The sequence below is a fragment of the Cynocephalus volans genome, chromosome 9, assembly GCF_027409185.1.
Source record: "Cynocephalus volans isolate mCynVol1 chromosome 9, mCynVol1.pri, whole genome shotgun sequence".
Taxonomy (NCBI): domain Eukaryota; kingdom Metazoa; phylum Chordata; class Mammalia; order Dermoptera; family Cynocephalidae; genus Cynocephalus; species Cynocephalus volans.
In genome coordinates, this window is record NC_084468.1 from 2447631 (window position 1) to 2471759 (window position 24129).

The window sequence follows — 24129 nt, forward strand, 5'->3', positions numbered from 1 at the left end:
GACTTCTTTCTGTGTCATCCCATGTCAGAGGGACGGAGAAACAGAGAGAGACTGACTGAAGTCACCCTTTTGTAATGAACCCATTACCCTGAGATTGGCTTTAATCCATTCTTGGGGGCTGAGCCCTTATGGCCTAATCACCTCTCATGAGGTCACACCTCCCAACACTGTTGCGTTGGGGATTAAGTTTCCAGCATGCTTTTTAGCAGACACTTTCAAACTGTAGTGGTCCATACCAAGATCTTTACAACATTGACTCAGAAAGGCTACAAGGTCCTCATGCCTGGTCTGTTGTCTACCAGCTCTTCATTTAATCTCCATTCCACAGATTTTTATTGAGTACTGCTGTGCACCAGACACAATGAAGATGCCATTAGACTTAGAAATGTATGAACCTGGTCTTTCTCTCCTGGTTGGGAAGATGGGCTCTGTTCACCTAATAGCTACATACTTCAAGGCCACTGGTGGTAAATGCCTTGTTCGTCAGCCATAAACCATGCTTCTCATTCCCTAACACCAGAAGGGAGGTGCACCACGTACATGTGATCCTTTCTAGCAGAACCACACGTTTGTGCTTGGGGGAAGGGGGCAGGAACTCCAGTGCTTTTGAGAAGAGGGAAGTAGCACCTGCAAAGTGGAGTCAGTGCAGTTTTATTTATTTATTTATTTATTTTATTATTTTTTTTACAAAAGATGACCGGTAAGGAAGGGGATCTTAACCCTTGAGTTGGTGTTGTCAGCACCAGCTCTCCCAAGTGAGCCACGGGCTGGCCCGTCAATGCAGTTTTAAAGAAGTATTCTGTCATAAATGATTCTGGTCAACTCTGTCCTCCATCCACCCAGCTCTCTTACTCATTACAAGTAAACCACCATTTTAAGTTTCTTGTATAGTCTTCCTGCGTTTCTTTATGCAAATAAATAAAATATGAATATTTTTCTTATTCCCTTCCCTTTCCGCCCTAAAAGATACCATATGTACATCATTTTCTGTATCAGGTTTTTTTTTTGCTTGTGAAAACTAGATCCCCTAAAAATTTGTGGCCATAATTATTTGATGTGTAAAGACTTAAATCTCCATCAGCTGACACAATTATTTTCAGTGAGCGTATCTTAGAGTCTTAGGCTTTTTTGTGTGATTTTCAATGCTTCCTGCCAAGCTCTCTAAAAAGGAAAACGTGGCACCATCCTCAGAAGTTTCCGAGTGAATAAAGTAGCTCGTGTTTCGGCCTGTGCGTGCACAGAATATACGTATTTTTCATAGCATGCTCGGTTGTTGTGTAGCTCTCAGTTTTTTAGCCCTAGCTGACTGTTGTCTTCAAAGGTCCGTTTTATTGTTTGTCTTCCTTAGGAACCAGTTACTTCACAACTAGAAATGTTTAGTTGCTGACCATTAAATTCTGAAAAAACTGCCTTTTTGTATTTTATGGTCAGTATATTGATCTTCCTTTTCTACAGTCCTACCAAACTTCCCCACCTTCCCCTCCCCCCAGAAAAAATCAGTGCAAATCAAACTGAGAGGATTATTTAGCAGACCACCCTCATTGAATGAAAATCAGGAAAAGTTTTGTTTCAGTAAATAGTAAATTTTGAAAGACTTCATGACTTCAGCAAAATATAGTTAAGAAATAAAAATATTATAGTAATTGAAGGGCAGTAACAGTATAAGGAAGGAGCAAAAATAGAGAAAGCATTTGACATTGTCAGAGGATAAACTGGAGTTTTGCTTTTTTCTGCATGTAATTATTCAGAGTTATTCGGGGCATGTGGTATAGAATACATGAATTAGTAGAGTAAGCACAGTGGAGACGGTCTTGTGCTATGTTAGTTATTTGTTAAATTGTGAGACACCATATGTAAAATTACTTCTTCCAGGTTCCTTTTTGTTTGTTTTTGCGGCTGGCCAGTGAGGGGATCTGAACTCTTGACCTTGGTGTTACAATACCATGTTGTAATCAAATGAGCAAGCTGGCCAGCCCTCTCCTGAAATCCTAATTGCAGTCTGCTTTGTGGAATTTCTTCGTGAAAGTACTTGTTTAAGAGTATACTGATTGATATTTGCTCACGGGCCATCTGAAGATATTGGATGTATCTTTAAATAGATACTTTAAATTTATATTGAAATACTTAGGGGCCGGCCTGTGGCTCACTCGGAAGAGTGCGGCGCTGGTAGCGCCGAGGCTGTGGGTTCGGATCCTATATAGGGATGGCCGGGGCACTCAGTGGCTGAGCGTGGTGCAGACAAAACCGAGCCAGGGGTTACAATCCCCTTACCAGTCAAAAAAAAAAAAAAAAAAAAAAGAAATACTTAGAGTTTTCTTTGGATGAAAGAACGTTTTGTGAAAATTAGTAATGCAGGATGATTTTGTATTCCTTTACCATTCATTCATTCCACAGATACTTATTGAGTCCTGTTATGTTCTAAATGGTGAGGAGGTAGTGCTGAACTATACAGAAGAGCCCCAGTGTGCCTACTTGCTCTTCCTGTGTTCACATTTTGATTTGCTGTGTTGCAGCACAGTAGATGAGCTTGGCATTTGGAGGGAGTCATCTTGGGTTTAGGTTCTGAGCCAGACATTTATTTATTGTGAAGCCTCTGGAACTTAAAATTCACTCAGTTTTTCATCTGCAAATGGGGAAATCTTGCAGGGTTGTTAGAATTCACTAAGGTGTGTGGAAACGTCATTTTCTGCAGTGGTCTTTGGCACTGTCCTTATAACATTCATGTACTGGTCACTCTTCCAGACCTCTTGTATTTTCTAGTTGCATTCTCCTCAAGTGGGTTTGGAAAAATTAGGTCTGGAGTTTGGGAGTCATAAAGATGATGGTTATGCCTATTTTATCATTTTTTTCAGGGTGCTCTCAGTTGCACTGCCTCATTTGGTCACTGGGTTGGGAAGATATTTTTACTTTACAGGTGAAGAAACTTCATATGTGTTGAAGTTTTACTGTGTGGCACTAACTACTCATTCCTGGCCCAGTACTGACCCTTGGAGTGGAGAGTCCTGATGTGAGCAACGAGAAATCAGTTTAATGAGAGGCAGTTTCCAATTTCAAATTCTTTTTTTCCCACTTACTGCTTGTTCAACATTAAGCAAGTAACTGGAATAGTTTTAATAATATACCATAGTATTGATTAATGCTACAGTCAGGTCAAAAGAAAACATCATCCATATAACTGCATACAAAAATTTAATAAGATGTGGAAGATTTAGGCTGGGAAGCTGTTAACTAACCATTCATCATAAAGGAGAGGATGCAAAGAGGACCCACCCAGATAACCAGTTCCTGATTAATAGGAGCATAAGTGTGGGAGACAAGGCTGGGACACATTGCTTTGATTTATTTTTGCTTTTTTATTTTTATTTATTTTTTAAAATTTGAGCTATGCTGAGACATTAATGATGGTGAGAAGTAGCGTGTGGTAGTTAAGAGCAGGAACTCTGGAGCTGGGGCAACCTGAGTTCAGACCTCAGCAACCCCACTACTGGCTGCTTAACTTCTTTGTGCCTCAGTTTCCTTATCTGCCGAAAAAAAAGAGTTTAATACAAGTAAAAATGAGTTTTAAATCAGTACTTGGCACATAGTAAGTGGCGATAATTTTAGCTGTGATTATTTTAAAGGTGTCTTTTGAGCAGTTTTATCTGCAAGAGAACATCTGGAGACACAGGAATAGAAATGATCCGATCAGAGTAATTAAAGGATTAACTGAACTCTGAGGTCCCAAATGGGACACATTCATTCAGCCTGAAGCTGTGAAGAAGAAGCTTCAACATAAGGTGGGTGAAATTCTCTTTTAGGGGAAGTGGAGAACTACATTACTAGGATAGGAATGTAAGCAGTGAGGGGTTATAACTTATTATGGTTGTGTTGTTTGAGAGAGAGCTCCAGATGTTGGACTCCCTACTGCCCATAGTCCGCTTTTATTGGCTGGTGCTGCAGCCTTCCAGGACTGCAGGTTTCTGAGAGTTTGTCATGAACTTCAGGCCAGGGCTTCCATATCTCTTCTGCTGTCCTTATTGTTGAGGTGCTGACCATGCTGCACCAAGCCCTCGGCCTGTGCTTAGCCATCAGTGTTGGCCCCTCCACATCTATTTAAAATCTTACCAGCAAAGGCTCCACTTCCATTTCACTGAGTGTGTCCTGATGATGCAGTTTCACTTTGCATGCAAGCCTCACAGAGCCCTCCTTCCCAGCAAAGTTAGGATGCCCCTTATACCAGATACTCTACTTCAAGAACAAAGTCTCAGTTGAGTCCCTTCTATGTATGAAATACTCTCCTAAGGCTCGTTTACAAAAATGAGTTAGAAAAGTCTTAGAGCTGGCCAGTTAGCTCAGTTGGGTACACTACAGCCTCATAATCTCAAGGTCATAGGTTTGGATCCCTGTACCAGCTAGCCACACACACAAAAAGGAATGTCTTGTCTCCACTTTTTATGGACCCACAGACTGGTGATGGACCAAGCATATACACAAATAATTTGGTCCTTTTTGAAAATGGCTGTAAGAGAGGTGGGAATAAAATACCAGGCACACAGAAGGCCAAGTGCCAGGCTTGAGAACTTGTGGAATGCTCCACAGAGCAAGAAATATTTGAGTTTGAATATTGAAGATGAGTGGGGGCTGAAAGGTTTGGAAGAGAGAATAGTTCAGTTGGGTCATTAAAAACTCATTTCTGGGCGCCAGGCACTAAGTGTTAAAATCAGAGGAAAATTGACTGCCCTCACTATACTGTCTTTTCTTGCTGTTCCTCTTTAAAGCTCAGTAGGTGTTCATTCACCAGGTGACTGCTGCTTTCCCTTAGCCACCTGGCAAACACCTGTTTAGCTCTAAAAGCATCTCTTCTGTGAAGCTTTCCTTGATAGCCCTTTGTATTAGTTTCCTAAACTGGGTGGCTTACACAATAGAAATTTATTATCTTACAGTTCTAGAGGCCAGAAGTCTGAAATCAGGGATGGTTCCTTCTGAGGCTGTAGGGGGAGGATCTGCTCCAGGCCTCTCTCCCATCTCCCAGCTCCTGGTGGTTGCTGGCAGTCTTTGTCATTCCGTGGCTTATAGAAGCATCAACCGGACCGCTACCTTTATCTTCATGTGGCGTTCTCCCTGTGTGTATGTGTGTCCAAGTTTCCCCTTTTTATAAGGACACCAGCAAGGGCCTAACCTGCTCCAGTATGACCTCATCTTAACAATCTGCAATGACCTTGTTTCCAGTAAGGTCACATTTTGAGATACTGGGGGTTAGGACTTCAGCATATGAATTTGTTGGGGGACACAAGTCAACCCATAACACCCTCTCTCTGTTCTTTCACCCTTCCACCGTTGGACACTTCCCCTCTGCTCATATACTATAAGTAGATTTCTGTCATAGCACCACGGGTATTTTGTTTGTCATCTCTTCCTCGTTTGTATCTTTTAATGTCTGGTGCCTTGCACATGATGTGGAAAGCAGCTCCAGTGGAAATACATTAAGCATCAGGAATTAATAGAAATAGGGGAAGATATCTCAGAGATTATTTCTCTTGTTCTCCTATTGGCACTTCCAAAGGCTCTCTCGAGTTGTGTGTCAGGTGGCCAGGGACACTAGAAGTGGATACCACTTTTGTTAGCACATGAGCATATTTGATACCTCCTGACTTATTTTCCCTGGGGCAATCATTTATAATTGCCCAATGGTCATTATGCTTTCTGAGAAATGATTTAAGAACATTTAGTGGGCTGGTCAGTTAGCTCAGCTGGTTAGATGATAGCCTTATAACATCAAGGTCATAGGTTCAGATCCCCACACTGGCCAGCTCCCCCCACCCAAAAAAAAAAAGTTTAGTAACTCTAACATTCTGTGGGTCTTCTACCAGGCATTTTATCCAGAGGATTTTTTTTTTCTTTTGTTTAGATTTCTTTTTTCTGGTGGCTACCTTCTTATTTGTTCCAGCTTTCCTTCGGTTTGAGTGTTCTGGCTTTAGGGGTTCAGAAATAGATCATGTGAACACTTGGAATAGTTACTCATTAGCAAAAATGTCTGTGCCAAAAGGGAGATGCCAAGAAATAGTTGAATCTGTCCAAAAGCTTCAGAATTAACTCATTAGATATTTTTAGAGAAGCAAAATTTGTCTGGTTTCTGACCCTAGGTTTGGTTACCTGTTAGTGAGGATGGATCACCTTGGGTTGGAATACCTTTGATAAGAAAGAATGTTTGAAGGCACCCCTCATTATTTTCACGTCCATAAGTAGGTCGAGTGGTATCTTCTGGGACATTAGGAAAGCAATGTTAATTTAAAAATAGCCTTTCATCCTAATACTGGTAATATCAGTCTGAAAGAACATGCTGAAATATGCTCATCTGAAGGCAGGCAGAGACCAGCTTATGTAAGGTCTGGAGATACTTTATTCTAAGATTAGAGAGAATCATGGAGAATTTCCGAACACATATAAAACAGAAAGAGTAGTGCAATGAACCCTGATTTATCCTTCATCCACCTTCAACAATTATCAGCTCATGGCCAATCTTGTTTCTTCTGTGTGACCCTCACTCCACCCAACCTCCCACCTCAACTCATACATGTTTTAGGCAAATTTCAGACTTACACTATTCCATCCATAAATATTTCTGTATGTATCTAATACAACCATAATAATATTGTACCTAAAATTTTCAACAGTAATTCCTTAATAATGTGAAAGTTGTCATAATCAGAATAGTCACTTGTGTTAAAAACCCTGACAAAAAGAGCCTGGGGAGGCCAGGAAGGGAGGGTTAACATGCCCTTCCCAGGTTTATCAAGCCCCTCCCCAAGAACTCCCCACAAAGGGCTCTGCAGAACCACAGCCTTGCACAGAAGCCATTACAACCTTACACAAAAAAACATTTCTGTGTGGACATCTGCCCAGCAATTGCCTGTCTGACATTAGACTGGCAACACCCTTTTTACTGTTCCTTGTAGCCAAGGATAATTATCTCAAAACAATTATGTAAGCCTTCTCATCTTTACTTTAGAAACCTTTGCTTCCTTTACCTCCCTGAATATGCATACAGTTTACTCTGGCATGTGTATTCCCATTGTAATGCCCATTCCTGAATAAATACTACTCTTTCAAAGAGTCTCTCTCATTATGTTATTTAGGTTGACACTACCATCAAAATCCAGTTAGTGTTTAAATTTGTAATTGTTTCAAATGTTATGTTTAGATTGTCATTTTATAGTTTGTTGGAATCAGAATTCAACTGAGGTCCACATATACTTTTTTTTTTTCCCCAGGAGAAGTAGCTTTATTTGGACTCAGAGTTGGAGGATGCGAGTAGGACCTGAGATAGGATATTGAGCTGAAGAGTAGAGATTAGGTTCCAACATGGTGGTCAAAGTCCATCAGCCAAATGGACTCTCCTTCTCAGCAGCCCTGCAGTTAGTGCAGTTAGTAAAAGGCCTGCCAGGAAATGTATTTGCTGCTGAATCACCCAAGTGTGCCACCATTACAAAAAAGACAAGAGGTTTTTTTTCATAATTAACTTCCCACAAAACCTCCAAACCACAAGTATTACAAAAGGAAGTTAAAAAAATGCATTTTACAGATCTTAAACTTGTCTTCAGCATTTAGCTCAGGGGTCTCACCTTATTCAAAAAACAGCTCCCCTGCTAAACTCCTCAACTATAAGATCTATCCAAGCATCGAGAAGATGCCTTTGCTAGCCCATGGCAGTTCTCTTCCCATTTTCTCCAGCCAGTCAGGACTGAATAGCAGGGTAAGGCTCGGGTGGGGGTGAGGGTGGGAGGCACATGGCGTCTGAAGCTCGATGGGGGAGCAGAACTAGTGAGACCTAAGGGAAGGGTCCAGGTCCTGTATTCAGTCAGTCACTGCTGGAGGAGGAGGAGGAGGGTGAGGAGGACCTTTTTATGGGCTATCTTCATTTTCTCTCTCATCTTCTTGTCCATCATTCCTGGTGCTACCATGCGAGGAGCCAAGGGATTCACAAGAGGCATGCCGGGGGCAGGTGGTGGGTATGGAGGAGGGTAGGGACCTGGGGGTTGTTATCCTGGATACCCTGGCTGTGGCACTGCATGAGGGGACCCACCTGGGGGAAAAGCTGTATTCCCTTGGGGAGCTCCTGAGGGAGGCAAGGAGCCTGAAGGAAAGGCCAGATTGACAGGTGATGGAGGGGCAGGATTGGAACCTCCAGGGCATCTGACGTTGGGGGATATGAATTTGGCCCTGGCTGCCTGGCATTGGGATTCCTCACGTTCAGGTATTTTCCCCAGCCTTTCCACCACCACCTGGGCTTGACTCGTCCTTCTTCCTAGTCTTGGCTCCCGCTTTCTGGTCGCCCCCATGCCATGCTTCGGTGCTAAGGTCCACATGTTAGCTGTCAGTTTTTAAGCAGGAGAGTGAGTGACATGATCTGACTTACGTCTTAAAACTCACTCCAGCCAAATTTTGGAGAGTGCATTGCCATGAAGGTTGTTAGGAGACTGGACGTAGAGAAACCAACTGGGAGGCTATTGCGTGTCCAGGAGGTGAAAAATAATGATACAGATGTGAGTGATATCTGCGGGGATGGAAAAAGGCAGATGAATGAGATGTCACATGGGCAGGCCAGGCTTGTTTGTCATGGCTCATCCAGACGTGTGTGTGTGTGTGTGTGTTTTGTTTATTTGAAAATATTGTTTTCAGAGCTTTCATTAATTTAGTTATTAGTATATTGCCAGTAGTAAAATCTTAAAATTTCTTTCATTAAGTAAAATTGTAGCAACATTATAGAATATTAAGGTAAACGTTAATCCATATTTTAATCAATTTATTAAACTTTAATCCAGTTTATTTGCTATTATATCACCTTGCCTGTGTGTAATTGTAATATACATTATATAATACAATAGGAAATTTTATAGTTATCACTTATGTTTTAATCTCTTATGTATATTATGCTAAATAATCCCTATAGTTTCATAATATTGTATTGGCAGATTTTAATGTTTATGTTACAACTATTCATTTATTGTTGGACATTAAGATTATTCCTAATTTAAAGTTATTTTAATTTATTTCACATTTATTTTAAGGTATTCCAAATAATGTTGCCATAACATTTTTTGCATCTATATTTTTCCCTTTCTTTTCTTAAATTTTGGATTAAGTAAAAACTTCTTTGTAGGTATCTTTCTAGAAAAGTTTACTCTTAAAAACTAAGTTAATGAAACCTGAAGCTGTAAAAAGCTATACTTGATCTTGATTATTGGGCTCAGAATATGTATACTTTGATTTAGACTTAAGTTTATAGACTTCCTTATTGAAGGAATGGAACACATACTTAATCTGTTCTGCAGTCTTTATCTTGTCCCATTCACATGGTAGTTTGTAACAAAAGGAAAGCAGCCCCTGCCTTATCTTTAACACGTTGTCTTTACAAAGATTCATTCTTTCAGTATTCTCTGGGAACCAGGAAGCAGCTATACAGTTGCCTCTTAAATGCAGCCTCGCGTCTTTAGTTACTGATGAAAATAGCTCAAAGTTGGGATTTATTTAGTAATAGAGAAATCATAATGCTGTATAATCTTTGCCTATTTTTTTTTTTTTTTTGAAACATTGAAGTAGAACATTTTTATTTTTGGCTCAGAATGTTCAGCTTCATTGGCGTCTCATGAAGAATATTGTCAGACAACTGTTATTATTTTGTTCTTTGGGTCATTCTTTCGGAACAAACTAGGTTAAAATAAATAGATTAAGAGTAAACAGATTAAATTTTAAAAATTAAAGGATATATTTAGAGAAGAGTAAAGACTTCACTTCGTTCATTAGTTCATTGATTCTGTGTTGATGTTTAGTCCCCAGCTGTTTTCATACTTTGCCTTCTGGTCTTTGAAATAGTGCCACTTAAGGCATGCTGTGGTTTCTATCCTATCTTTAGGTTTAGAAGAGCAATATTCAAGTTGATCTTTTTCTTAAAAAACAAAACAAAACTAGTTTCTTCAATTGATTCCTTGGTTCTTGATACCACAATAAAAAAAAAATTATATATATATGTATGTATATTTTGTATGAACAAACGATTCTTTAAAACTTTAATATCCAAACTGTGGTCCAGATTCAGCCGCATTGGTATCACTTGGGAAATTATGAGACATGCAGAATTTCAGGTGCTACCCCAGACCTACTGAATCTGAATTTGTATATTAACTTGATTCCTGGGTGATTCATGTTAGCGAACAGTACCAGCCCAGACTCACAAGGTTGGGTTCTGTTCAAGGCCAGTCTTTACACTGTGCCCTTGATTCCATCCCTTCTCATCCCCTTTGGGAACTTGTCTACCTGTATTTCATGGATTTTGCCACTGCCACCTGCCACTACCACTGTCATCATCATCATCCACATGTGGCTTAGAGGTTAAGAACAACAACAATTAAAAAAGCTCTGGAGAAGGGCCGAGCCCGTGGCGCACTTGGTAGAGTGCTGCGCTGGCAGCGCGGCGACGCTCCCGCCGCGGGTTCGGATCCTATATAGGACTGACCAGTGCACTCACTGGCTGAGTGCCGGTCACGAAAAAACGACAAAAAAAAAAAAAAAAAAAAAAACTCTGGAGGGCCGACGCCGTGGCGCACTCGGGAGAGTGCAGCGCTGGGAGCGCAGCAGTGCTCCTGCCGCGGGTTCAGATCCTATATAAGGATGGCTGGTGCACTCACTGGCTGAGCGCGGTGCGGCCGGTCACAAAAAGACAAAAAAAAAAAAAAAAAAAAGCTCTGGAGCCAGATGGCCTTGGTTTGAATCCCCACCCTGTTATTTCCTGGCTGTTATTCCCAGGTTTCCTCACGTTAAAGTGAGGAGAATGGTGGTAGTTATACCAGCACCTCGGGGAGCTGAGAGGCTGAGAGGCTCGACTGTAAGGGCAAAGCAGGGTCGCGCGTGCAGTTCCCGCTGCCACTGTTCCCCTTCCCCATCCTCTCTAGCGCTGCTTTACTTACCCCTTGCAGTGTAGCAAACCATCCCGGGACTTTGCAGCTTAAAATAATTATTTTATCATATATCATGATTTGGTGGATTATCAATTTAGGCAAGGCTCAGCTGGGCAGTTCTGCCTGCTCTATGTGACATCCACTGAGGTCACTTGATGGTTTTCAAGACTTTTAAAAATTATTTTAATTATTAAGTTGTAAGAGTTCTTTCTATATTCTAGATTCCAGTCTCTTCTCAGACATATGATTTGCAAATATTTCTTTGAGTCTGTGGATTCTCTTTTTACTTTCTTTATGATATCCATTGAAGCCAAATGGATTTTAATTTAACTTATAATTTTTAAATTTTGAGATAGTCCAATGTATCTCTCTCTCTCTCTTTTTTTTCCTTTCCCTTTTTTTGCTTGTCCTTTTGTTGTTGTGTAAGGAGTCTTTTTGCCTAACCCAAGGTCATCAAGATTTACTCCTTTGTTTTCTTCCAAGTATTTTATAGTTTTTGCTGTTAACATTTAGGTCTGTGATCCATTTGGAATTAATTTTTTTGTGTAGTGTAAGGAAAGGGGCACCAGTTACTTCTTTAGTTGCAAATTTAATCAACCCTTTTAAATCCCTGTCTTGTTTATCTCTGTTGCTTGAGGAACTGTTGGTTACTCACTTGCTATTAAAACTCTTTGCCTGTGGCTTCTGAAACTGTTTCTTATCATTTCTCTTTACCCTTTCCTTCTTATTCTTAGTTTATTTAAAAATTTTTTGTTTAAGGGCCGGCCCATGGCTCACTCGGGAGAGTGTGGTGCTAATAACACTAAGGCCATGGGTCGGATCCCTATATAGGGATGGCCGGTTCGCTCACTGGCTGAGTGTGGTGCTGTCAACACCAAGCCAAGGGTTTAGATCCCCTTACCAGTCATCTTTTAAGGAAAAAAATTTTTTTTTTATTTACAAACCACAATGTGCTGGAAATGGTTCTAGGTGCTGGTTCTGCCCCTTCTTCTCAGTTTCTATTCTTCTGTTGGCAGTTTCCTCTCCTCTAGTGGCTAAAACTACCACCTATATGCTGATGATGCCTCCCAAATCAATACCCCTGCCTTTCACAGTGAGTCTGTCTTTTCTGCTAAATTAGGAGTCTAACTTTCCCTGAAGTGTGGACCATATCTAATTAATTTTTGTGCCCAGCACAAAATAATTGGACATAATAGATGCTTGGTAAACACTGCATATATATTGTTTAATACTACATATATGAGGGGTCTTCAAAAAGTTCATGGGAAGATTCATATTATTTGCTGGTTCAGTTTTTCCATGAACTTTTTGAAGTACTCTGTGTATTCCTTTTTTTTTTTTTTTTTTTTTTAAGAATAAAGATGACCGGTAAGGGGATCTTAACCCTTGACTTGGTGTTGTCAGCACCACGCTCAGCCAGTGAGCGAACCGGCCATCCCTATAAAGGGATCTGAACCCATGGCCTTGGTGTTATCAGCACTGCACTTTCCCGACTGAGCCATGGGCCGGCCCTTACACTTTTGTATTCTTAAATACTGCATATATATTGTTAAAGCTGTCATGTCGTGTTTTATAGAAACGGATGAGAAATTGAACTTTATGGATTCTTGGTAAAGGTGCTACTTAGAGATTTAGTAGTTAAAGATGAACGTAATTTAATGGGTTTGAACATCATTTCAAATAAAAGATTGGTATTAAAAAGAATGTGAAGTCAGTAGCCATATCAGTAGACTTGTAAATTTGAGCCATCTTGGCATCTTTTCAGGTTATTCACAAACTGGGGCATGTTGACATTTCTGGTACCCCATTCTTCTTTGAAAAAAACAAAAAGGCGATGTTAGTGAGGAGCATTTCCCATTTGTGAGAATACAAGATACGTGAGCTGCTTCTCTCCTATTGACCTTTTTGGGGAATCCTTTGCAAAATCACTACTGATACTTCTTTGGAAAAATATTAGAAATCACATTTCTCCAGAAATGAACTGTGCTGCTGTTAGCAGATCCTGTCTGTGTGGGACAGATCATGACTTTAAACTATCATTTGGTCAAAAGTTTAAAATCTAGTTCTCTTTGGATTTGTCAGAGGACATAGTAGCTTTGTTAGATTGGTCTCCTGTTGTCTGCTGGAGAACAATGGCCAGAACAAAATACGCCATTGGTTAGTGGAAGGGTGGGGGATGGCTGATCAGCCATGTGCCTCTTGGGTCCACAGAGAAGCCTCACATGTCGTGGCACTTACTGTCGATTAGTCAGAGTGTCGTCACGCTGAAGATTGTATTTATTAGTCTGATGTGCTCATTATGAAATGCTACTGGACATTGATTCAAAACAATAATTTATTTTATTTTGATTCTGTAGGAACCTGGAAAGATTGTGCAATGAATGGTGACACCCAGGCTGCAGTGGTGACCTCACCACCCCCAACCACAGCCCCGCACAAGGAGAGGTACTTTGACAGGGTAGATGAGAACAATCCGGAATACTTGCGGGAGAGGAACATGGCACCAGACCTTCGCCAGGACTTCAATATGATGGAGCAAAAGAAGAGAGTGTCCATGATTCTGCAAAGTCCTGTAAGAGAACCAAATGTTGCCTTCCCTCTTCTGATAATTCACAGCTTATGCCGTGTTGTATGAGGGGCATAGTCAGTTTTTCTCAACACAGGAGCCTGGTGCCTCCCATGTATGTATATGGTTGTTGAAAGAATTCAGTTTAGTTCATGTTCTCAGACATAATAAGTCTTAAAAGATCAGAGTCATAAAAGATCAGAGGTGTTTATTTCACCTTTTTACTCTTTTCCTATACTACTTCCCAGAGGGTCTTTATACACTGTGACAGTTTAAAGAAAATAACTCTTCTCTCCGAAATACCTAGCTCAGTCCTGGGCATGTGGTAAACATTACCTGATTATTGGTTGCTTTTACCTTTACAGGCAGCACTCTGAACCACAGTCGTGCCCAACTGAGTGTCTCTTCTAGGTTGTGTCTTCAGGTGGTTCTCTCTTCACAGTTTGTCATGTTGGTGCTGCTGCCCTTGTGTGTGCCTCATTCTTTTTTTTCTTCTTCTTCTAAACCGTTCTTGCTTTATCTCCTGGATACATTTGGGGGATGTCATTTGGCAGATACTTATTTTTTTCATTGTTGTTGATTATTGATTGTCTTTTTTTTTGTTTTGGCAGCTGGCCGGCATGGGGATCCTAACCCTTGACCATGGTGTTATTATAACACTCTGCTCTAACCAATGATATTGATTGTCTTTTATGTGTTGTTCAAGGAACTGGGGATTTAGCAGTAAACAAAACATATAAGGTCTCTTACACTAATAGATTTTTACATACAGTAAAATACACAAATTTTAAGCATATAGCTTGATGATTTTTGACATATATATGACACCTGTTTAACTACCCAGATCAAGTCTCAAGAATCTACTTTCTAGTTGAAGGAGATAAACAATAAATAGTAAACAGAAGTGCATCGCAGAAAGCAGTAAGGTGACGACAGAGGCCTCTTTGAGGAGGGAAGACTTAATCTAAACTCTGAGTGACAGGAAGGAGCCATCCTCGCAGGGATCAAGAGGAGCATTCCAGGTCAAGGGACCCGCTGACATGAAATTCCTAGGGGAAGGATGAGTGTAGTGGGCACCTCAGAGGTGGCAGGAGAGAGGAGTAGTGAGGTTGGAGAGGGTGGGAGGAGCAGATCCTGGAAGGCTTTGTAAGCTGAGATTGGGAGTTTGGAATGCGTCCTGAGTGCAGTAGAGAGTTGTTGGATGACTGCAGACAGGTGAAGGACATGAGTCAGTTTTAAAGAAATCATTTCGGGTTCGGTATAGAGAGAGCATTGGGTGGGGCAAGAGAGGTCACTGTCCTCCAAACAAGAGATGATGGCAGCTTGGGCCAGGGTGGTGGTGGTAGAGGTGGAGAGAGGTAGACTCACTTGAGTTTCTTTTTGAAGGTGGAACTTGCTGATGGATGGGGTGGAAGAAATGAGAGGTTTTGGCCTGAGCAGGTGTCCTGTGTAAAAGCAAAAGGAAACTAAGTAAAAATGACTAGGGATAGAGTAAAGAATCTGAACTCACAGGAAGGACCCAGTGTATGCCAGGCTCCTTGCTGGCACTGGGGTGCAACAATCATAGGTAAAGTCACTACCCACAAGCTGTTCACACCACAGGGGGGCATCGTGTTACTGGTCTAAATGCAGTGTGGGTCCTGGGACAGAGAAGGGACACTGGTGGAAGGACAGGTAAAATCCAGGTAAATGCTGGGATTTTGTCAAGAGTAATGTACCAGTGTGGGTTTCTTGGTTTTGACAGTGTACCATGGTAATGTAGGGTGATAACAATGAAGGAATCTGGGAATGCTCTGCTCTATCTTTTCAACTTTTCTGTACATCTAAAACTATTCCAAAATAAAACATGTATTTAAAAAAGCAGTTGCTGGGTAGTGTGAGGGAAGTATCATGTGTGGGTATCATGTTGGTCAGTTCCTTTGGAGTGTCAGGCGCCGAGAATGCTTCCATGGCAACGTCATGGAGCAGGCCATGCTGGGGGAGTCATTACAGTAGTTAGAGAGGACTGTTGTTTACCTTGTGTTCGTGAGGAAACCAGGGCTCAAACAGCCCGAGTACTTTGGCCAAGTACTGAATGTTAATTCCGCTATTTCCATTACCATCCTTAAACTAGGAAAGTCAGTTTTGACTTAAAGATATTCTGTTTTAATAACTAAAAATATTTTATGCTTACCAGGAATTAGTTTTTTATTTTTTTTAATTTTTATTTTTTTTATTATTATTATTTTTTTTTTAAAGATGACCGGTAAGGGGATCTTAACCCTTGACTTGGTGTTGTCAGCACCACGCTCACCCAGTGAACGAACTGGCCATCCCTATATGGGATCCGAACCCGTGGCCTTGGTGTTATCAGCACCACACTCTCCCGAGTGAGCCACGGGGCCGGCCCAGGAATTAGTTTTTTAAATAGCATAAAATTGGCAATAGAATGGGGTATACCAAAAACGTGCTTAGTTTACCTGTCATCTGCTTTCTCACCATTTCTCCCTTGCACCTCACTGCTAGAGGTGCCGCGTGAGTTCGCTGCTTGTGCTGTGGTTTGTAACTTCTGTCTTGGCACCACTCCTCTCACAATGCCCTTCTGCCTCTCTCTCACTACCTGCCAGTCCTGTCCCCATTCCCTGGTAAATTCTTTTTTTTCCCTCCTGTTTGGCGGCTGGCTGGTATAGGGGTTGAACTCTGGACCGTGGTGTTAATTAGCACCGCGCTCTAACTAACTGAGCTGACCAGCCAGCCCTCCTCTGATACATTCTTGTTCATCCCCCAGAGCCCTTCTCTGACATTCCTTGTGAAGTCTTCCTTAAATGGAAGTAATTACTGCCTTCTGTGCACTGTTTGTATTGCTTGTATTGCAGGACTCGGTCTACACCAAACATTTGCTAAGCGCTTTATTTATCTTCTTTAATTTACTTCTCCCCATACACAGGTGGTGTGATGCCATTTTACAGATAAAGAATGCGAGGCTCAGGGAGGTGAACTAACTTTTATCCATTCTCTCATCAAATAGTTGATTCTTCTACATACCAAACACTGTCTAAACACTAGAGATAGAGCTTTTTAAAGTATATGTGTTAGGATTTTCTGTCATCCAATTTGTTGATAGATTGAGAGAAAGAATTTAGACAGTTTTTAGTGCTGTTGGGAAAATATAGGAAAAATGGTCAGGGCCCCTCAGATGTTCAGAATCTTGCCGAGCATTTGATGTAAACAGGCATATGAGCTCAGGTATTCCTTGGTTATCATCTAGTGTAATTGCGCATGTGCACCCAGGTGTCCTGGGTTATGGACTTAAGTATAAGGATGAGTGGCTCTGATCCACGGCGCCTCCCAGCCCTGGGATGCCCCCCCTCCCGTGGGGGGGCATGGGGAGGCCACTACTGCTGCTGGAGGCTGCTGCTGTTAGTGCCCCCAGGACCCTGTGCAAGGCCACTGCCACACCTGTAAGCTACTGGACCTGTAAGCCGCTGCCGCTGAGGAAGCTGAGGACTGAGCTCATGTCATCTGCCAACAGCTCCTGGAATCTTTCCCAATTACCTAGCATGGACCTGCATGTGAAGGGTCTGGGGACCCAGCCTGTACAGTGGGTTTGGAGGATCTGAGCCCTGGCTCTGACAATGTAAATGGAAACTTAGTATAACTAAAATAATGAAACATTTTGGCTTTAGTTATGACTTGCGTTACTTTACAGGTGCCTAGAGCCAGACTGCCTAGGTTCAGATTTTGGCTCTGTCATTCAATAGTTCTGTGACTTTGGTCAAGTTTCCAAACTTCTCCATGCCTCAGTTTCCCTGTCTATAAGATAGGGATAATAATAGTACTACCTACCTCAGGGTTGTTGTAAGGATGCATATAAAGCTCTTAGAATACCATCCGGAGCCCAGTGAGTACATGTAAGTGTTCACTTTGATTCTTTTTACTTTGGGTGTGGTGTAGGAGAGAGAGTGTTGTTAGAGAAGACTGCAAGTTTTAGGCCTGAGCAACTGGAAACATGGAGTTAGCATTTGCTGAGGAAGTCAGTAGAACAGGATATGTGGGAGGGAAGCTCAGGAATTTCAGTTTTAGGGATCTTCAAATGGAGATGTTTTGTGGGAGTTGGATTTGTAAGTCTGGAATTCAGGGAGATTTCTAGGCAAAGATCTCAATTTGGGAGTCCTCAGCCTATCAATGTGTGTAGATGAGCTCACCAAGAAATTGAGTGTCAACAGAGAACAGGACTGTGCTCCAGACAATCAGGTATTTAAATTTTGGGAGATGAGGAAGAACTAGCAAAAGAGCCTGAGAAGGAGCAGCCAATGATATAGGAAGGAAACCAGGAGAAGGCAAGTAAAGAAAGTCTTTCCAGAGGAGGGAGAGGTCAGCTGTGTCAGATGCTACTGATTGGCCAGGAAAGTGAAGACTAGTTATTGGATTTAACAATGTGGGTGTCTTTGGTAAACTCGATGAGCATAGCAGATAGGGGTAAAAGGCAGATTCAGTGGAGTTAAAAGAGGATATAAGGAGAGGAATCAGAGACAGCAGAGACAGTTCTTTGAGGCCTTTTGCTGTAAAGGGAGCACAGAAATGAGGCAGTTAGCTGGAGGGGGATGTGGGATTGGAAAGATAAGTTTTCTTATAAGATGGGTGAAATGATAATGTATTTGCATGCTGATGGGAATATTCAGTAGAGGGAGGAAAGTTGACACAGGAGTGGGAAGAATTGTTGGCAGAAGTCATTGAGTAGGTGGGAGGGGGGATGCAGTGCACAGGTGGAGGGGTTAGTTAGATAAGAGTGTGGATAGTTTATCCGCAGCAAGGAGAGGGAAAGCGGACTCTATGGGCATAGATGCTGATGGTTGGGTGGATTCGAGAGGGAACTTGGGAAAGTTCTCTTCTGACAGATACTCTGTTCTCAGTGAAGTAGCACATGGAGTCATCCAGTGAGAATGGGCACAGGCAGTAGTGTAGGAGGTTGGAGGAGAGAGTAGGCATGAAGAGTAGGAGAGGGAGTGGGCAAGGGAAGAAGGGCATGGCCACTGGTTCAGGCACAGGGTGCACTGAAGGGCAGTCAGTGGTCCTGAACTCGCACTGAGACAACCCAGCATGGGCATGTGGACTGGTCCTTGTTATTCCCTTTGTATTAGTCCGTTTTGTGTTGCTGTAACAGAACTACCTGAGACTGGGTAATTTATAAGGAAAAGAGGTTTATTTGGCTTATGATTCTGGGACAGCTGCATCTGGCACGGGCCTCAGGCTGCTTCTACTCATGGCAGAAAAACAGCAGGCAGCCGGTGGGTACAAGCAGATCACATGGTGAGAGGAAGCAAGAGAGGGGAAGCGAGAGAGAGAAAGGAGGTGCCAGGGTCCTTTAAACAGTCTGCTCTCGTGGGAACTAATCGAGCGAGAACTCACTCACTACCCCTCCTTCCCCAGGGAGAGCATTAATCTATTCATGAGGGATCCATTCCCATGACTCAGTTTCCAACACTGCCACATTGGGGATCAAATTTCCACATGAGTTTTGGAGGGGAGAGCACATCCAAACTCCATCACCCTTCCAGCCACTTTGCGCAGTATGAGTAGAAGGGAGGAATAGCTGAATTTAACTAGGGTTGGGGTTTTGCCAGATGAAATGATATTGTTGAAGGTGGAAGCAAGGAAACAATTACAATGTGTTCATTACAACCCAACCTGTATAAGCAGGGTAAGAACAGAGGGGAGGTGGGGGCATGAGAAGGTGTTAGGGACACGAATGGATGGAAGAAAGAGTGAGCTGGATGCTAGGAGGGGGTGGTGGGAGAGCACATAGTTATCCTTGAGATTGAAGTGGGCATAGCTACTAGGAATGAGCAGGTCTAGGGCATGACCATGGAAGTGGGAGGCTGAGGAGAGGAGGTCTGGAAGCTGAGGGGTGAGGGTATGGGTGTTGAACATCAGGAGTTATGATCAAAGTAGCACGCACAGTCCTTAGGCTGGTGGCTGCTGGCTAGAGAGGATCCAGATGGGTGGCTCCAGGCCCTCACTCATCACTTCTGAGTCAGCTCTTCTCCGTATGTCCTTACTGCAAAGACAGGTTGTCTGGAGTGCTGTGATGCATAGGCCCCTGTACTGTGCTTTTTCTTTTTGTATTTTCCTTACTAAGCTTTAAGTTCCTTGATGGCAAGGACGATCTTGTCTATCTGTATATCCTTAGTGTCTAAAACAATACCTGGTACTTAGTACAGTAGTGGATATTGAATTGAGCTTCCACATAGATACATATATGGATTTGAAATCCATTGAAATAATTGTTTGAATTTTCAAATTGAGGGTCCATGAGGGCAGGGAGCTTGTTTAATTCTGCTTTTGCATCCCATGTGACCAGCACTGTCGATAATGTTTAGTAGAGGCCATCTGTATCTTTCTATCTGTGCAGATACATGTGTATCTATATCTATATATGAGTGCATTACACATTGATAACAGAGATGGCTAAATAACCATGTTTTGGTGATTTACTTCTTGCTTGCAGTCAAAGTGCCTCCCAACTTTTCCCTCCCTCATTGACTACCACAGAATATGATCTGTGACATTAATCATGATATGGCAGATAGGGGCTCCTCAAAGGGCCCTTGGCTGACATTTTTTTCTACCATTGAATTAACAGCAATACATTTGTCTGTTGCATGCTTTCCCCAAGTGATAGGTATATTTACACTGCCTATTGGCAATTTCCTGCAATATCTTTTCAGCTCAAGCATTGAAAAACTGGAAAAATGTTTAATATGGAACTGTCTAGAGTCCTCTTTCACTTATAATCAGATGTGGGTTATCATCTAGTGAACTCACATTTTTGTATTAGATATCATTTATGATTATTTGACAAAAATATAGTTTCTTTGTAGGATATGTGAAAAATTGTTTTAATACAGTTTAGAGAAACTAAATTATCTGTATTGTTACAATAGTGAATTTATATTAAAATCACCATCAATCCAGTTGGACCTATTTGCCTAATTTAGGATTATGTGATAAAGAATGGATATGTCTTTTCCCACTTTTTTTTTTTTTTTTTTTAAAGATGACCGGTAAGGGGATCTTAAACCTTAGCTTGGTGTTGTCAGCACCATGCTCAGCCAGTGAGCAAACCGGCCATCCCTATATAGGATCCGAACCCGTGACGTTGGTGTTATCAGCACCATACTCTCCCGAGTGAGCCATGGGCCGGCCCCTCTTTTCCCACTTTTAACAATAATTTGAAAAGTATTTTGAAGAAAATACTGAAAAGCATGAAGTAGAATATGAAAACTTACTAATAATTCTATCACTTATAGAATTACAGATTTATTCTTTTTTGGGGGCAGCTGGCTGGTAATGGCTATCCAAACCCTTGACCTTGGTGTTACTGACATTGCACTCTAACCAACTGAATTAACCAGCAGCGCTGAGAATTACAATTAGTATTTTGACATACTTTTCAGTTTTGTTTTTTTTTCTGCTGGCTGGCTAGTAACAGGGATCGAAACCTGGATGACCTTGGTGTTATCAATACTGTGCTCTAATCAACTGAGCTAACCAGCCAGTTTTTAGTCTTTTTCTATGTTTAGATATGTATTTACTGTTACAAAAACTGGTTATATTGCTTTATAACTTTTTTCAGTCAAAAATAATATGAAGAACATTTTTATGCCATTTAATTTTTTTGGTGTTTCACGTTGAATGCATGCATAGAATTCCTATTGTATTTAATCAGTCATCTGTTGTTTGAAACGTAGGCTTTTTTTCTGGAATGAACATCCTTATGAATAAATCTTTGAGCACATCCCTGATTATTTCCTTAAAACAGACCCCTAGGAATAGAATTCCTGTTCAAAATTTTAAGCTTTTATATTGTTAAATTACTTTATAGAAAAGAATGTACCAGTTTATATTCCCAGAAGTAATGTACGCCTTTCCAGCCCTGGATGAAAACAGACAAAAAAATTGGTCTGTGTGATAGTTTCCTCTATCCCCACCCCTTCCCCAGAACAGAAAAGAAGTGTATCCTAATGTTCTAATATGTCTTTTATTAGGCTTTCTGTGAAGAATTGGAATCAATGATACAGGAACAATTTAAGAAGGGGAAGAATCCCACAGGCCTATTGGCATTACAGCAGATTGCAGATTTTATGACCACAAATGTACCGAACGTCTACCCAGCAGGTCCACAAGGAGGGATGGCTGCCTTAAACATGAGTGAGTAGTTCCTGACTTTTTATATATGCTCTGTAACTTTCCAGGTAAAATTTTCTGAAGCTTCCTCATGTAAAGTAATGGGCATGCAACTAAGTAATACATAGAGTTGAGTATTTTGAAAATTAATGTGTTTTAGTCAGTCATAGTAAACGATAGGCTGTAAACCTGAAAATGTCTTGAATGTAGAGGGCTCCTTTTTTTAAAAGCCAGTTATACTCTGTTATTTCCAAGGCAGATGACTTTTTATGGGGCTTCTCAGACCCTTTACAAATTAATCAGAGATAATGCTCGGGGAGTAGCACATCAGTTTTGCTTAAATTTATTTCAGCCAGGTCAACATTTCTTACCCACCAACATTTCTTTCCTACCATTCCTCACTGATGCTTGCAAACTAGTGAGAAACAAAAATTCCAAAAGAAAAGCCAGAGGGAGAATGTTGGGTGAGTGAAAGTGAGCCAAAGAACTGTTAGCTGTGCAGGGGTAGAGCTTTGCCATGGCTGTCTAATTTGTAAGTGTTAACATGACTTACAAGTTATGTGGAGTTAAATAGAGGAGCACAGAGTGACTTGAACATCAACTCATCTTATCTGCTGTGTATTGTGTCCTGGGTCAATCTCTGATGAATCTGGTTGGATAGTCAGGTCTGGTTGGCCAACGTAAGGTAGTGATTTCCATTAGAATCACCTGACATTTGCTGTGTACCTTTCTGTTCTATGGTATTCTTAGAAGTTGACTGGTGTTCACCAGATGTGATATATCATTCATGTCTACAGAGTATTAGGAATCCCATGTGATTTACTACCTGAAACCTCCATCCTGAAATCAGATGGCTGTTAGTAAGATTTTCATGTTTTCTCATGGATTCTTAATGGATTTCAGTGAAATTTGATATGAGTTAGATAATAAAAGAATGCATTTCACTTGCACATTGTCTTCTAGTTAGAGATAAAGAAAATTTTATTTCAATAATGCCACACACAAACAAAAGAGAGGAAGAAAGAAAATATGGCAGAAATAAACCCAATTAGTTTTAATTGTATCTAGTAGTTTATTTCCTAAAAGTAAAAACTTAAAAACAAAATTTTAACCTTTGTTGTAAAATATAACATATATACAAAAATTGGCATAGAACAAATGATGTATTGCTTAAGAATAATTTTAAGGTTAACGCCTTTATAACCACCACCCACATCAAAAAATAAAGGTTTGTTTGTCCTTTGCCCTATTCCCCGACCTCTCACATTACCAGCATGGTCATCCCTAAATATTATGGCTTAGTTTTAGTCTATTTTTTACTTAGTGTATGTTAAACCTTTTTTAAGCCACAAGTTACCCTTCCATTACTCTTTTTACCCCCTTACGTTTTAAGTTTGAAGAAGATGGATTTATTGACTTGTAGAGTTACCCACAGTTTAAATTTTGCTAATTCCATTTCCATGGTACCTCTAACATGTTCTTTGCCTTCTGTATTTATAGTAAATTGGTAGTTGCACCTAGAAGCTTGTCCATCTTTGAGTTTAGTGTTTTGGTAAGACTCCTTCATAAGTGGTGCTATCTTCTATCAGGAGGCACATAGTCTGGTTGTTTCTCTTCCTGATATTATCAGCCATTGATGCTCAATGCCTAGATCCATTAGTTTAATAAGGGTTCCAAGATGGTTATATTTAATTCTGTCGTTCCTTCTGTATTTATTAGCTAGATATTTCTAGAAGGAGAAATATCCCCTCAACTCTTTCGGTTACCCCGTGGTACAGTTTGAATAGGAGAGGTATGATCCCTTTTCAGAATAAGTTGGTTTCCTATCATCCTTCAAAGGTGACCAATTAGTTTGGTTTTTTTTTAAATGTCACTTGAATTCATAGATTTAAACATTTTTAATGTGTTTCAAATCATTGCAGTTATTATCCTTTTTGATGCTCTAATTGTCCCATCTTTTACCACTAGGAGCCTCTTCAGGCTGATTCCTGAGCCTTGTAGACTTTCTCAGCTTACATACTGTCTCCCATGAGGTAATGTTTTAGGCTCATCTTGTGTGTTTCCTGCCCCAGATCTGGAACCAGCCATTTCTCTAAGAAACTTTGATTTCTTCTTATGGGAAATGGGTGCTAGGGATGCACGTTGCTCCTGGCTGGTCATTCTTTTTAGGCCTTTTTGGTGGATAGAATAGGAGATATATATTACCTCATGAGTTTATACTGATACTTCCAATTAAAATTTATGACGAAGGGGTTTTTTCTTAACCACTTGTCTAACATTTGTTCTCCTTTCCTTTGACACCAAAAATTCTGGTTCTCAAGGACACCAGGAATGAGAAAACTAGAATATTACGTAATTACTCATTTGCTTTTTCTCACGTTATTACACTCGATACCCGTACTGTACCAACAGTATGTTCTTTCCCCTTTCTTTCCTCATGTTTTGAAGTAGTTATACTGTTAT

The 24129-nt window shown here is 40.9% G+C and overlaps 1 protein-coding gene across 10 annotated transcripts in view; it reads left to right on the forward strand.

Moving 5' to 3' along the window:
• ADD1 (adducin 1) overlaps window positions 1-24129 on the forward strand; it is a 101195-nt gene that overhangs the window by 31823 nt on the left and 45243 nt on the right. For all 10 annotated transcript variants that reach the window (XM_063107533.1, XM_063107535.1, XM_063107527.1 and 7 more), the window contains exons 2-3: window positions 13292-13506; window positions 21528-21690. In XM_063107533.1, coding sequence (XP_062963603.1) covers window positions 13312-13506; window positions 21528-21690 — 358 coding nt within the window. In that variant the 5' untranslated portion in view covers window positions 13292-13311. The remainder of the gene's footprint in view (window positions 1-13291; window positions 13507-21527; window positions 21691-24129) is intronic.